Source organism: Pelecanus crispus, chromosome 6 (assembly GCF_030463565.1).
Source record: "Pelecanus crispus isolate bPelCri1 chromosome 6, bPelCri1.pri, whole genome shotgun sequence".
NCBI lineage: Eukaryota > Metazoa > Chordata > Aves > Pelecaniformes > Pelecanidae > Pelecanus > Pelecanus crispus.
Genome location: NC_134648.1, coordinates 22282579 through 22297410, shown reverse-complemented (window position 1 = coordinate 22297410; position 14832 = coordinate 22282579). Strand labels below are relative to the sequence as shown.

Genomic DNA, 14832 nt, shown 5'->3' with positions numbered 1-14832 from the left:
TTCAAAGCCGCCATCAACCTGTCAGTGTGTTCTTGAGGATAGTACTGGTGACAGTTGCTGAAGCAGCTAGATCTCACCATTGTATTGAGAAGAATTTAATGCAGCATAGCAGAAGCATAGCAGTTAATACATTAACAGCATCAGTACAAGTTTACAGATGAACGACTTTTGGCTGAAGCGGCCAGTGTTGATTCAAAAAAATCACAAAGACAAATTCTTGCCTCAGTTTCTGGGAAGCTATAAACATCTCAGCAAAAAGGCTCAAATATATCAAGTAGTTGGACTGTGAGAGAAGCAGAGAAATCTTCTTTGACAAAAGTTGAAGCTGGTCTCAGAAACCAGAGGCACTGGTTCAAATTACACTCAGGCTGGCTGGAGACCACTGATAGTGTCTATGCATGCAGAGACAGGAAGTTAAAAACATTTTATATCCACTGAAGTGCTTCAGAATGGGCTGGGGACCATATGCACAAGTACCTCTTTCTTCTTCCTAGCATTCTAAAGTTCAGTGCATTTAGGAAATGCACCATGCACACTGCAGCTGGCTGTGTTAAGAGAATATGTACACACATAAGTATGCATGTCTCTCTATACACTTATTTATACAGCTTAGTTAAAAATTGTCTTAAGTGTTTGGACATAGCAATCAATATGAATTATGTATGAATCATGTAAACAACACACTTGAAACAATTTAGGTACCAGGAAGTCACCCACCACTTCCTGAGTTCAGAGACTTCAGAGTACTTTTACTAGTACTACTACTAGACATGCACAGCACCAGCATTTAAAAAAAAAAAAAAAAAAAAAAGCTGCACACTTCCTCAGCCCTTTTATCTTTTCAAGCTACTTAATTCTGCTGGCTGATCAATATGCACAGTCCACTATGGCTCACTCTAAAGCAGAACCCTTCTCATTTGAAAGCACACTTCAGAATGATAGTTTAGCAGTGACTACAGAAGAACAGCCCTTTTTAACAAATATAGCATTAACAACCATTGTTTCTGTAAGGATATAGAAGGAAAGTTGCTCTGGAGAACTCCAACAACAGAAACAAGGTCACTTGAGTTTCAGCAGTCAGTAAGCTTATCTTAGCAATCTTGTGCCATTGTCTGATACAAGAACCAGTAGAAGACAGTCAATGCTTCGTATCTTTCATTTGAAAAAAAAGCAAAGAGGGATTTTTCCAAACACTTAATTCTGTTTGGCGTAATTCTGTAGGCTTTATTTGCAGTGTATGCAGTCAGGCCTCAGTGGCCTGGCAAAAGAACCAGGTTAATCTATTACCCAAGATGAAATTATGACAACCTTTGACAGATAATTGGTGTAGATAAGAAGGGAAGAACCACCCCCAGTTAAGACAGACAGGAAGAGCAGCACATAATGGAGTTCAAAAGCAGTCCCAACAGATCTGTAAGTAACAGGTTCAGTTTCCATCTGAAAAAAAAAAATGAAGTATCTCTATTATGTGCTTGAGAATCAACCACCAATCTACCTAATTATCATCCACAGACTAAAGTAGCAAGACAACCAGATAAACTTTACCTGAGCAAATGGATAAGTTGCATCTCATGAAATGTGAGTGACAAAACCTACTCAACCACAGCTAGGCAAGATTTGGTTCTCTTACTCTGGATGACTGTATGCCAACAGACAATCATGACCTAAATTACAGTCTTCAGAACTCATGTTTCGAGATGCAGAGAACATAGATCACAGGAAAGCACCCACACCACACAGAAGAGATCCAGAATAAGAAGGGAGAACACTCGCTGAAAAAGGTTGTAGAATCAGAATTACAGTACTTAAGCTACAGCCAGGAAGATGAACTAAAGGGAATCCTACCTCATTTTGCAAGGTACTTACAGTTTTAAAGATAAAAATGCATAAAAATTTTCCTTCTCCAATGGAAAAAGATGCATCAAACACTAAGCCCAGACTCATCTATGAGAGAGAAATTCTGAAAGATACTACTAGCAAAACACAATGTAAAGTTCAGTCTCGTTACTGCTTCAGCTTGTGGCAAACGAGTAAGCAGCACACACTGACTTCCCTGTGATGTTATTAAGATAAGTTTAATTACACACAAGTCATTAATCAAGACTAAGCATAGGGCAAATCACAGGCTTGTGTCCTGGTTTCGGGTGGGATAGAGTTAATTTTCTTCCTAGCAGCAGGCATAGTGCTGTGTTTTGGATTTAGTAGGAGAAGAATGTTGATAACATGCTGATGTTTTTAGTTGTTGCTGAGTACTGCTTATGCTAGTCAAGGACTTTTTCAGCTTCCCATGCTCTGCCAGGGGCACAAGAAACTGGGAGGGGGCACAGCCAGAAGAGTTGATCCAAACTGACCAAAGGGCTATTCCATACCATATGACGTCATGCTCAGTATATAAACTGGTGTGGGGGGTGGCCAGGGAGCAGCGATCGCTGCTCAGGAACTGTCTGGGTATCGGTCGGCGGGTGGTGAGCAATTGCCTTGTGCATCACTTGCTTTGTGTATCATTATTATTATTATTATTATTATACTGTTACTAGTAGCATTACTATTTTACTTTATTTCAATTATTAAACTGTTCTTATCTCAACCCAGGAGTGTTTCTCACTCTTACTCCTCCGATTCTCTCCCCCATCCCATCGGGGTAGGGTGAGCGAGCGGCTGCATGGTGCTTGGTTGCTGGCTGGGGCTAAACCACGACAGCTTGGAACAATCTGAACCAGAAAGCCAAGCCAGATCTGGGCAAGTGCAAAAGATTTCATGAACTGTCCCAGCTAAAGCAGGCAGGAAGAGGCCTCTCTTTTCATGCTAAGATACAATTTTTCTATTTTAATTTTATTGCCTTTGTCTTCCTCCATGCTGTAACCTTACATTTTCAAACAATAATGGAACAAATGGATGACAAATCCTTACCTGCTAGGAACTAAGATGCAGAAACTAAAAGACGGAAGTTAAAAAACTTAACAAAAAAGGCTTGCTGCTGCTGCATTAACTTCCATTTTCCTTCCTCGTTTGGGAAACAATACAGACACTTTTATAATGAAACTTGAAGCACTTATACTATACTGGAGAAAGCACTATTTATTCTGAGACAGTCAGAAGTGATTGTTTATATTAATAAAGCTATCAGTTACATATAATAAATACTTCTGGACATAACTGTAAAAGATGTATGTCAGAAAACAAAATGATCTCCAAGGAAATTAAAGCTAATTTAAACAGGAAGATAAGTTTATAATGAATGATAGTAACAACCTGATTCATCTTCCTCATAAGTCTTTCATAGCTCCTCAGTGGATTTCACACAAAGAATGAATGTCACAGTAAGTTTCCACAGGAGTATGCAGATGACAATACAGAACTCACTGTTTTTAAGAGGCAGACACATGCCTTAACAGGAGCAAGAAAGTAGGTTTCACTCAAGAGCATGGTCACACTGGGTTGCATTTACAATGATATAACGAGATTGTTTCAACTATCCTGTTGTCTTCTCAGTGACCACCTGTCACCTCACTGAACATGGGGAATGCCTCCTTAATTAATAATAATGTTAGTCAAGACAATGGCTTACACTTGTACTTAAATGGAATAATCTTGCTATAAAATCTAGTACAAGGCTCACACTTAAAAATAATGGTTTAACTGGTCAAGAAGACAGGATTCATCCACTCTGCCAGGTAACAGAGACACAGGTCTGAAGAGGAAACGAGCTATGCATATATTGCTGGTCTAGCCACTTTTGCAACACACTCTTGCTTAAGTAAAAATCCTTTACCAGAGAAGTCCCGAGGGTTAAATCCACTGCCCTTTGATATCAACTGACATCAGTATTCCTCACGGTTTCAAGTGAATGAGCCTCTAGCCATTACAAAGAGCACTGTGAAATATATATTCAGTATGAGCCACTCAAACCAAGCGTTTTTCATTCTAACTGCTGCTAAATACACTGTAGGAAGTCAAACCTGTACAAAGGTATTAGACTTTAGTCCATCTCACAAATGCATTAAAATATCTTTTAATAAAGAGGACTCATAAATTCCACTGCATGCCAAATTTGATTAAACAGGTTGGGCAACACAGCCATTCAGCAGAATTCTCCAAGTATGTTCAAACCTTTGTAAGCCTATGTGAGCAGCATAAAGTGTTTGTAAAAGTTGGCAAAAGGTGTGTGTGTGTACACACACCCATACACCCCTCTCCCCAAAACACACCTCCAAACCTTCTCCTTCAAATTCAGGATTCCTTGTACAAGTAATACAGTTAGTGGGTAAAACACACCCTACACCTCCTGAGAACAACTCACACTACATCAAATCTAGGTTAAATCCCAGGCTTAACTCACCTCCCACACAAGCTGTTAAAACAATGCAATAGTAAGGAAGAAGCCTCAAGACCACTAGCATCAGCATTAGGTAAGCCAACCTAGTTTACCTCTATTGCACCCTTTAATTAGAAGGCAAACTACACTGAAGGGTGAATTCTGCTCACCACCACTTCTCACACCTCCACTCAACTGATATTACCTAGGAGGAACGGAGGGAAGGGGGACAAAATACTCCCCCTTTTCAATTTTGAGCTAGTATGAACTGGACAGTGGACTGATGTGACAGTTCATATCAGAAGGAAGGACAACATACTAGAAGACTTTGCTGAACTGCAGGCAGCAGGGCTGAAATACAGTTTGAACTAATTTGCTGCCAATATCTCCTTCACATTTTATGGCTAGTTAATTCATAGCTAGTTAATTCAACTTGTTAGCAAGGAATGAATAGCTCTACTGAAAAGGACAAAAGTTTTATTCTTTATAAGTGTCAGACTTATGTAAGCCAACACACTGCTCTCCTGTATTTGGAATTTCTACTTGGATTGTAATTCGTGTGTTGAAATGAGTGGTTTTGTTTCCAAAACTATTTGTTCATACAGAGCAGAAAGTGATAAAAGGACAGCTGCTAACCTTAAAGCTGATATACAAAACATTTTTTGGTCAAGCTGATCTGGAAGTAATTCTGAACTGAGTAAGAAACAACTTAGAAACTGACTTGATTCCATCATTTATAAAGTACAATAAAAGGGCAACCATAGTTACCATTCCACCTATGATACTGTGTTTTTTTCCCCCCTCCATTTTCACACATCTGTTCAGTTTGTAACAATTTACAATGACGAGTGCCATTGAAATTTGCTGCAGAAAATGCAAGAGAGGAAGCAATAAGGGCAATGCCATTATATACATGTGGGTTTGGTTTTTTTTTTTATTTCTGTATGCAATGTAATGTTTAGGCACATTGCTTGGGATGCCTTCTAAAATAAATCATTGGCTGTTGTTTAGAGTATACTTTTGGCTTTAAATACTTGTCAGGAAAACAAATGATGTAAAAAATAAATGAATATAACTATTACAGAAACAAAAATGGATTTGCATCTGAAAGTGCAGGAGGTGAAGTACTTTAACCCTTTCACCAGACAGTGTGGCAATATACAGTATATTGCTTCTGTTTGTTTGAGAAGGCTGTTGGAATTTTACAGTGACATAGAAAATTATAAATTACACAGAATTAGTTTCCATAATCACTATATATATATACACAAACCAGCTGTGAAAAAACTGGTTTAGAACATACAAATGAAAGCCTCACACAGATCAGTATAGTGGAAGTAACAATTAACATGCTCTGCTGCCAAAATTTGTATTAAAAACACTATATACTTTTAAAATGCATGTACTGTAATTACATTAGCAGCACGGGCATTTCATTTACTTGACTTGTCTAAAAGGATTATAGCGTTTTAAATACACAGATTGTTCTGAAGTGTTCCATTGTATAATGCTTGGTATTAAACTAAATCTTGGTGAATGGGTTAAAAGGCAGGTGAATCACTTAAACGCAACAAACCATGTGCACTTCAAATATTCTAGTGTTTCACCTGTAAGGTACTGTTTCAAGCAAACAAGACTTAACAGAAACATATGGCTTTACAGTAACATCAATTTGTCAACTAAGTTGTAGCAATAAATACTTAAAATCTCTACCAATAGACTTACATTTTTGATCTGTTTTAAACAATACAGAAAACAATTACCAATTAAAAAAACTGTTGTAAAATGTTGAACACCAGAAAATTCTTACTTAAATCACTTTTGTAAGCTAAAACAACCAAAATAACATTTATAGGGCATTTCAGTTTCAGAAGAAACATGAATTAATTTTTTTCTTTTCTTTTTACAAGGTGAAAAAATGTATGAAAACTGCTAAATACTTTGGTCACACTAATCGTCAAATAGTTATGTCTCAAATACATTAGATTTGTGTATTCATTTTTTTATAAAACTATTCTTACAGCCATTTTAACTATAGTAACACTACTGTCATCATTACATAGGTAGCAGGATCTTATTTCACAGGCCACCCATTATTTAGAACAATACAATATAAACATACGCAAAAATTATTGGTATTTCTCAATGTGCAATATTTTTACACTTATGTATTTCTGTACAATGTCTTAAAATCTAGAATATAAATGTTGCTGGTCCTGATCCCTTGCGAAATTAGTGCAGCAGTGACTGGCTTCAACAGGGTATAGATGAAATCCTCAAGAAACACTCAAACACCTGGATATCAGTTCACTTTCTTCAGCCAAGGTAGTAGACATCACATATCATACAGGGCCATTAACAGATGTCTCTCCTAAATAGCTGGGTTGACCAGTCCTAAGAGGCCAAAAAAAGATGTAAGTACACAAGAAACAAGAAGGGTCCAAATCAAATTCAGGTAGGTGCAAAAAAACCCTCGAAAACCAACGACCCCAGATCATGTGTAGCATGACCCCTGAGTTGAAGAGAGGAAACACAAGCTAATAACATGCTCATCCCATTTATTTTCTGGAGTTCAGCATTTCTGGAGTCCTTATTGCCTAATTAAGTATAGCACTTTAATTAACTGAGCATGCCACTGAAGAGTGTTTCATCTTTATTAACTGAGCTACTGCATCTGTAGAGATCACTTAGTATCTCCCCAAGAGAATTACTAATAAAAAGCACATTTCTGATACTTCTCCAAATCTTATTCTGTGAGGCAAAATGTGATACCAGGAGTATTTAAGATTGCATTTGAAAGTAAGCAGCTAAGACACAACAGGAAAAACAACACCATCTTAAAAAAATGCTTTAGTTACTAGTATAATCTACAAACTGCCATTTCACAAATACTTTGAATGTCAGTCCATTAACATGAAAAGTTCAGGAAGTATGGAGGAAAATAAGGAGCAAACCTGCAAAAGTGAAAGCAATAACAGTATATACATTTCTAGATAAGAAGGTTAGTGTAAATGTGGGCTCAATTGGTCTGGACTAACACAAAGAGATCCAATCAGTAGTGCATGAGAACATTAAGAACCGCAAGTGACAACGGCAAAAAAAAAATCTCAACTTCCATTCAGTGCAAGTCTACTGAATACATCTGAAGATTCCCTTAAAGAATATAAATACCATTTGGAACTACACATGAGAAAAGTTACCTGTAACTCCTGTTCTCTGATGGTGTACATCACAGAGAAGCCACTCTTGGGTCCGTGCTCTACATGCACATGACCAGCAGGAGTCCCCTAGCTAAGTCTTTGGCTGCTAAGCTCTAAAAACACTTTTTAAGAAAAATATGTACACATTAGACAAAAGACAGACAGCACTAGACAGAAGTAAACACTTTTTAGAGAAGCCTGGAAGGTAAGAAACAAGTGCTGCATGGACAGGAAGTCTGACAGTACGCACAGCAGTAAGTCACTTATTAACTGGACAGGGCTCCTAGCAGAGATTACTACTGCTGGCCACCAGCCAAAGACCTACCTAGGGGACTCCTCCCACTAGTCATACATGCATGGAGCCCCAAAAGCACAATTATGTTTATCTTGATGTTTATACTGCGCTTATATGAGGATCTGCTGTGACAGCCACCTTTAGAGAAAGTAGTGAGCTTTGATGAAGCCAGCTGGATTCAATGAAAGGAGTTCCTCGAGATTTCCTGCAACACAAAAGCAATCCAACGAACTGCTAGCTCTGAGAGAAAGTACTGAGCTTCGCTGAAGCCAGCTGGATTCAATGAAAGGAGTTCCTTGTGATTTCCTGCAAGTCAAAAGCAATCCAACGAACTGCTAGCTCTGAGAACATCTTTACTCAAAAGGCAATCACCTAGTACCCAAAGACTTCCTCCCTACAACTTAATGCTTATAGGCATTAAAAATATTGTCTTGATAAAAATGGTACCTCCAGGTATAGAGGAGGCTGCGAAAGACAGTTTAGGTCTAGGTTTCCCACTTTAACTAAATATACAGGGTTAGTTTGTTTTCTGATTAGAATCCACTTGATTATGGAATTTATGCAGAGTAGAAAGTTCTGACTTACAGAAAAAGGTAGCCGTGTTTTAGTGCAACATCCAATACCATAGAGGTAAGACATACTAGCTCATAAACAAGTCTAAAAACCAGAATCTAAATGTGTCAAACATGCTTGCATCTTTCTTAGTCTGCATACAGTATAATCAGAACATGCAGTGGAGTTCTCTGTTTTATGTAGAGTTATACTCTAAATCTTTGTTTACAAAAGCATTTCAATTTTGTCTTCACTAGAAAGCTAGATATCTAATATAGTATCCACAAAGTCTTAAAAATAATTACTACTTTCACATGATTTGTGTGAGAAATACCATGTTTCTCTAATAATAGTTTAAAATCTATTGAAGTCAAGAAACGCAACAACTTTTAAACTATTAAAACAACTACTTAAATATATATAAATATATATCAGAAAATATCTGTGTGTGTGTATATATATTGTGAATTCTGATTTTCAGAATCATACCCCTGTTTATACTGCAAGGCAAAAGCGACTCCTGGAGTTGCTTTTAGTTAAGCAAAATCCTCTCTCCCTTCAGACCATCCTCAGTTCCCCCGCAAGAAGGCAGCATGCATAGCTCTGACCGCCCCAAGCACTGCCCTGCAGGAAGAGGAGCAGACCCTACAGATTACTGGGGGCTTCGTAAATACACATTTAGGTCTTCCTTTTACAAGGGTTTTCTTCGGGACAGCACAGTTCCTCTGGGCACCCTTGAATTACATCTAAAACAGGAAATGGCAGCATACCACCCTTTGCCTTAACACCAAGAATCAAGCTCGTGGGATTGTACCTGATGTTCAATAAGTCATTAATTCTGCTGGGAAACCAGTAAACACTTGCCTAGATATTAAAGTACTTATGAATACCTAAGTTCCAGAGCAAGGTCTTCACTGAATACTGCCTTCAAGGGTGGAAACCTTCTCACCTACTTTAAGCTCTTCATTGTTTTAGGTTTTCAAGACAAAAATGAATCCTGCTCTGAATAAAGTCTAGAAACTAGCTCAGATATGAAACATCTGCATTAAGCATTTCTAACATTTGGTAATTAATGTCACCCTACATGCATTTGATTTTGGTGAAGCCATACTAGATTTAGAGTTGATTGTGTATGTTTCCATACCATTGTAACTTGGGATGCAAAAAACCCCCAAACAAGTACTTCAACAGGAAATGAAACAGGAGAAATACTGTCAAATGCCTCTTTTTTTTGGAGAAAGCAGTACTACCTGATAATTTAAGAGAAAGAAATTTATGCAAGAGCAGCTTTCTCTGTTTGGTGGTGGTCCCCTCAGAATTGTATCTTGAATTACTAATCTGCAAGACTGCACTAGTAGCCAAGCTGCCAAAGAAAAATGTTGTCTTTTGTTTCCTCCAATAAGTATGCTGAGCAATCCAGGCTGCTCCATATTTCAGGCAAGTTTTATTTGAAACAAATTATGTACTTTGAAAAAATCTTCTCCAAATCTACAAGTATTCAGATTAATACCTGCTGAAGACAAGGGTGCAAATAATAACTGATTCACAATCAAACAAGCATGACTTAAGGCACCATTTCCTTTCCATACAGCTGCACTACTGGACTCCCCCCAAACTGTTCTGCAGTATAGAATAAAGAATGAAAAAAATGGTAGACCTAACTTACATAAGTTTTCAGGACAAAATTATACTTATTCCACTGATCTTTTTTTTTAAATCATCATTTTCATAAGTGAATCAATTCACTATTCTAACTTGATAACATATCACAAACCAGAATGGGGATATTTACAACAACCTGGCAAGACAAAGAGTACAAGGCAAATACATTTTTGACAACTCAAGAGTCTTAGAGTCAACAGAAAATACAACTTGTGAGAATTTTATAAAATAGATGCAAGCACATGTTTAGATTGAGCTGAACTCAGGGGTGATAACTAAAGGAATTCATTAATCTCTTCAGATCAATCCTATTAGAAAAACATGCAAACTGCTATTTACAGGACTGAAAGCATCCTTGAAATCAGTTACCTCTGTTCTGGACTGCTGTTAGTAGGCTGCAGAGCTGAAGGAGCCTCTTCTCCAACCTCTGCATTCTCTTCTACGATGTATTTACAAGAAGCATCCTGTGAGGTAGACAATTTTCCTTCCTCACTTAAAAAAAAAGGGAAGAAGTTGTTTTAATTTTTAATATTACTTACAGGGAAATTTCAGGCAACAGGAGAAAACTGGGAGACGGGTCTGTATTTGACATGCAAATGGATTTTAAGTTATGATTGCAACATGAAGATCAAGCACGTGACTCTAAACTTTACAAACACCTAATAATGCACCAGTGTTTACATCCATTAAAACTTGACTGGATAAAAGGGCAGGAAATACAGTGATTACAAGTAAGATCAGAAAGGAAATAAGGAATGTGTGATGCCTGAAGTGGTAACAATCACAGTCATGATCCTTTACTATACATACCGATAGGATTTCAACACTCTGAAGCCAGAAGTATGCAAAAATGGAAGGAAGAAAGTACAAAAGAAATTCAAGATTCCCTCAGAAACTGGCATTAATAAAGTCTGTCCATGAAACATATCAGCAGAATCATTACTTCATCACCATCTTTAATAAATTCCCTAATAACTCCATAGTGAAATACAACGTATGGGTTATGCAGTACTAAGACTGCAGGCCAATCTAGTTCATGAACTTCCTCTCGGGGACAAAACCAAACATAGTTCAGTGAAAAAGCAGTACGTTCACACTATGTAAGACATTACCATGTAACTAGGCAGCCTCAGAAGTCATTAGCAAACAAATACTTGTGTTTTGCCCCTAAATCAAAGCTTTTCTGCCTCTCTAGTCTACCCACTCCCACCTCAGCCACATCATTATGAGTGCACTAAAACACAAATTTGACCATATACCTGCAAGAGATAGTTATAAGGTAGCTCTGAAGCAGGCACAAACATCAATCATATCTCTATGGCAACAAATCTATTTATGCAGGCCAGAGTAGGACCTCCTGTCAGTACTCTATTTGGCCCTTAATCCAGACTTTTTTTTTTCCTCAGCATTGTTTTAGATATTTAATTCCCAAGGAAATACTACTTTTTTCTCCCATTTGTTGTTCTGGCATATTTAACAGTTGGTTTAAAGAAAGCCATGTGAGCATTGATTCAGTATGAGGCCACATACCTCTATCAGAGTAGAACAGTCTCCATATTTATTTTCCAAATTAAGATCCCAGAGTCCCCAGTTGCTAGAGATTTTCAAGATGCAATTGGACAGAGTGCTAGGCAATCTCAACTAGGCTCCCTTTCCCACAAAAGGTTGGGCCAGATGATCTTTTGAGGTCTCTTCTGATCTGGGCAATTCTATGATATTGCCTCCCTTTGCACCTCTGTGTCCTTTTAAGTACAGGATTTGAAGTGCTTACTCCACAGCTCAAGCAGGCAATTCCATGAAGGCAGCCAGGAACTGCTATCACATGCTGCCTCCTGTTAGCTTTTGCACCAGTATCAGAAGTCATAGAACTTTGAAGTGCATGTGAACTAAAGCAGTTTAAGGAGAAGTGTAAAAACACCATGGATAACTAAATCCAACTGTAAACATCTAACACAATAGGAGCGCAGACCATATAAAAGTGTTCCCCAAAATACAGAATAAACTGGACAGCAGATGCGTCATTTAGCAAATCAGCAAGGCACTATGGTTCCATGCCACATCAGACCACACTGAGTCACAATGCTCCTCTAAACTGCTTTGGTTCAATTCCTCTAACAATACCATTTGATTTATAAGCACTGTGCAGTCATAAATGCTCTCTCCTCCCTACTGAAAAATATCAGAAATCAGGTGCCAAAAGACATTAGAGTTGTTATTTATTGCTTCAATAATCAAAAGGATGGAAGCAAGAGTGACTGAACGCTGTTACGTTTCAATTCCTGAACCATCCAAAATGAATAGCACTTATCTACTACTACTACTATTCATTTAAAATTAATTTAAAAGAAGGGCAATGTAAGGACCAACACTGGGAAGTTTTTTCTACTGAAATGTACTGGGATTTTTTTTTAAGCAACTTCCAAGACATATGGACAATTTCTTTTCAATGTTTAAAGCTAGAATAGGGACAGATGCCAGGAAATTATTCTAAAAGAACGAGAAGAAGGTTGCATGCCAGAATGCTAGTAACATTGTCAAGATGGGGGCAGGGGGGACAACAAAACACCAGCTTAAATTAATAAAGGCAAAATTATTTTTGCAGGTCACACTGTTTGCAGCCTGTGTTTCCCTACATAAAGATTTAATACAAAATAAAAAACACTTGATCATTAAATCTAAGATCACAAGATCTTAGTAGACAAGATCTCAGGTAGACAAAATGGAAGTGTGCTTTATTCCCATAAAAGGACTGCAATTTTGATATATGGAATATAGAATATAACCATATTGTAAGACAGTTATTCCCAAATCAAACACTTTGTATCAGAAGATACCAGAATTAAGGAGTTTTCTCTTGCGGTTATTCTAGAATTCTATGTGCCACTTGTAGTACAGAACAGATTTGACCCCATCACCCATACCACCAACACCCTAAATGTCTGATGAGTTACTCTCAAGAGCAGTGCCTGGCTTGCCTTCAACTAATGTCCTGCATCCTCCTGGATGAGAGGGATGGAATTCTAATCCAAATCTAACAACTCTGTGCAAAATTTAAAAAGCTTAGCTTTGATGTGCAATTAACTGTATGTTAGAAGAATAATTGTACATAAAAATGCACAATAATGTGCATCAGGGTCAAAAGTTATTGAGTCAGCCTTCCACTACCACTGAAATTAAGGCTTGATAAAGAAAGTCATATGTTACAGTAACTAACTGGAAGTAAAATTTCAAAACCATTACTTTGAAAGAAGGTTTCAAATTAAAGCCTCAGGAATTATAACGTGCAAAGAACTCCTTTTGATGACACGTAGTGTTCCATCAACAGTGCTTATTTTACAAGGGTGGGAAGATGATAAATATGCACTCTCACCTTTTGAAAACAGCCGTTTCAGTTTTAGCATCTACAGTAAGGCTCAGTGTCTCCTTCATGCTGCCATTCATTACTGTTTCAGTTACCTTGTCTGCATTTTCTACATCATCCTCTCCATCTGAGCTGGCCTCCATAGCAACACTTCCTGGGGCTAGATATATAGAAGTAATTTAGTACATAGCTGGTTATGTTTTTATTTCATGAGCAAGCATATAAGCCAATACAACCAGAATGGTATTTTTTCAGTTTTGTACATTTCTTGAATCCTTCCTTACAGAGAAAGCCACCTTTCTGCAACCCCCACTATACACATATATAGAGCATAAGTACTTCTTACAGATGGCTTAAGTAAAAGTCACTTTCCGTAACTTTTTTTTTTCATTTTGCAAGCCACTTAGTGATTTAGATTGACAATGGTTACTGCAACAGGCTTGCCTGAACAAGACTCTAGTACAATTATAGTGATGTATTATTTTTCTGTACAGTCAAATTCATTACACAAGCTCACACACTACAAATTTGACAGTAAGTTTCCAAGTACAGACAAGCCTTCGGGAAATCAAGTCTCCCTGGACTTCTCATCTGCATTTATTGTTCTGTCTGTTAATAACATACACAAAAAGCTAGTTAGCACGTGTTTGGCCTTTAACCAGTTCATGCATGTAGAAGAAAAAATTAGTGCATGCACAGTGAAGGTAACTTGGAAAGGAATGAGCAGGAAGGGGAAATTTGAACACATTGAGGCTACTAGCCTATTGCCACATCGAAAGAGACTAGAGGCTACCACGCTTCTCAGACATCAGCTCAGCTAATTAAGTGCTGACACAGGTGAGGATTCTCTAACAGAATACACTCAGCTACTTTGTAGTGCTTTTCTGTTCACTATGTGCAGGCTTTTTAGAGGTAACAGTAACACTGGCTCCTGTTTTAAATAGGAAACTATTTTAAATAGTTCAGAAATTCTTTAACAAGTCATTTTCACTACCTGGCAGAACACCACCAGAGCCAGATGAGAGGTCTCTGAAAACCTAGATTTTAAAGTTCAGGGAGATCTTTCTCAGGTACAACTCTTGAAATCAATCTGTTTGCATTTCCGAATGCTGTGTACTTACTCTCTAGCTGTGTTGCAAGGGCAGTTACATTTGCATTCAAGGGATCAATTGGGTCTGTGTTTGTTTCCATTTCCACAGGAGAATTACTTCTTAAGGAATCTTTTGAGCTTCAAATACAAAGTAAAAAACCTTTAGAAACATTTCTGAATAGCAGAATTAAATGTTCTTAAAACACTATTTTTAGACCTATATCAGAGCTGAGGCCTAGAACTCTACTGAAACCGAATGACTGCAAGTTCTTTTTGTAGGAGTCTTGGGAAGACACACTAAACAGAAGTTTAGTAATGCAAAATCCACCACAACTAAGCTGACTGAGTACATGTTTG

At 37.6% G+C, this 14832-nt stretch overlaps 1 protein-coding gene across 10 annotated transcripts in view; it reads right to left on the bottom strand.

Annotated features, from left to right (window-relative positions):
* Positions 1-5198: 5198 nt before the first annotated feature.
* Positions 5199-14832, bottom strand: part of PPP6R3 (protein phosphatase 6 regulatory subunit 3) — a 71489-nt gene continuing 61855 nt past the window's right edge. For 8 of the 10 annotated variants that reach the window (XM_075712733.1, XM_075712731.1, XM_075712732.1 and 5 more), the window contains 4 exons: positions 14507-14613; positions 13395-13545; positions 10394-10516; positions 5199-6709 (listed from right to left, as the gene is read on the bottom strand). In XM_075712733.1, the coding sequence (XP_075568848.1) occupies positions 6658-6709; positions 10394-10516; positions 13395-13545; positions 14507-14613 (433 nt within the window). In that variant the 3' untranslated portion in view covers positions 5199-6657. Of the gene's footprint in view, positions 6710-10393; positions 10517-10834; positions 10853-13394; positions 13546-14506; positions 14614-14832 lie in introns of all 10 variants that reach the window. The other 2 variants (XM_075712738.1, XM_075712736.1) reach the window with 2 other exon arrangements.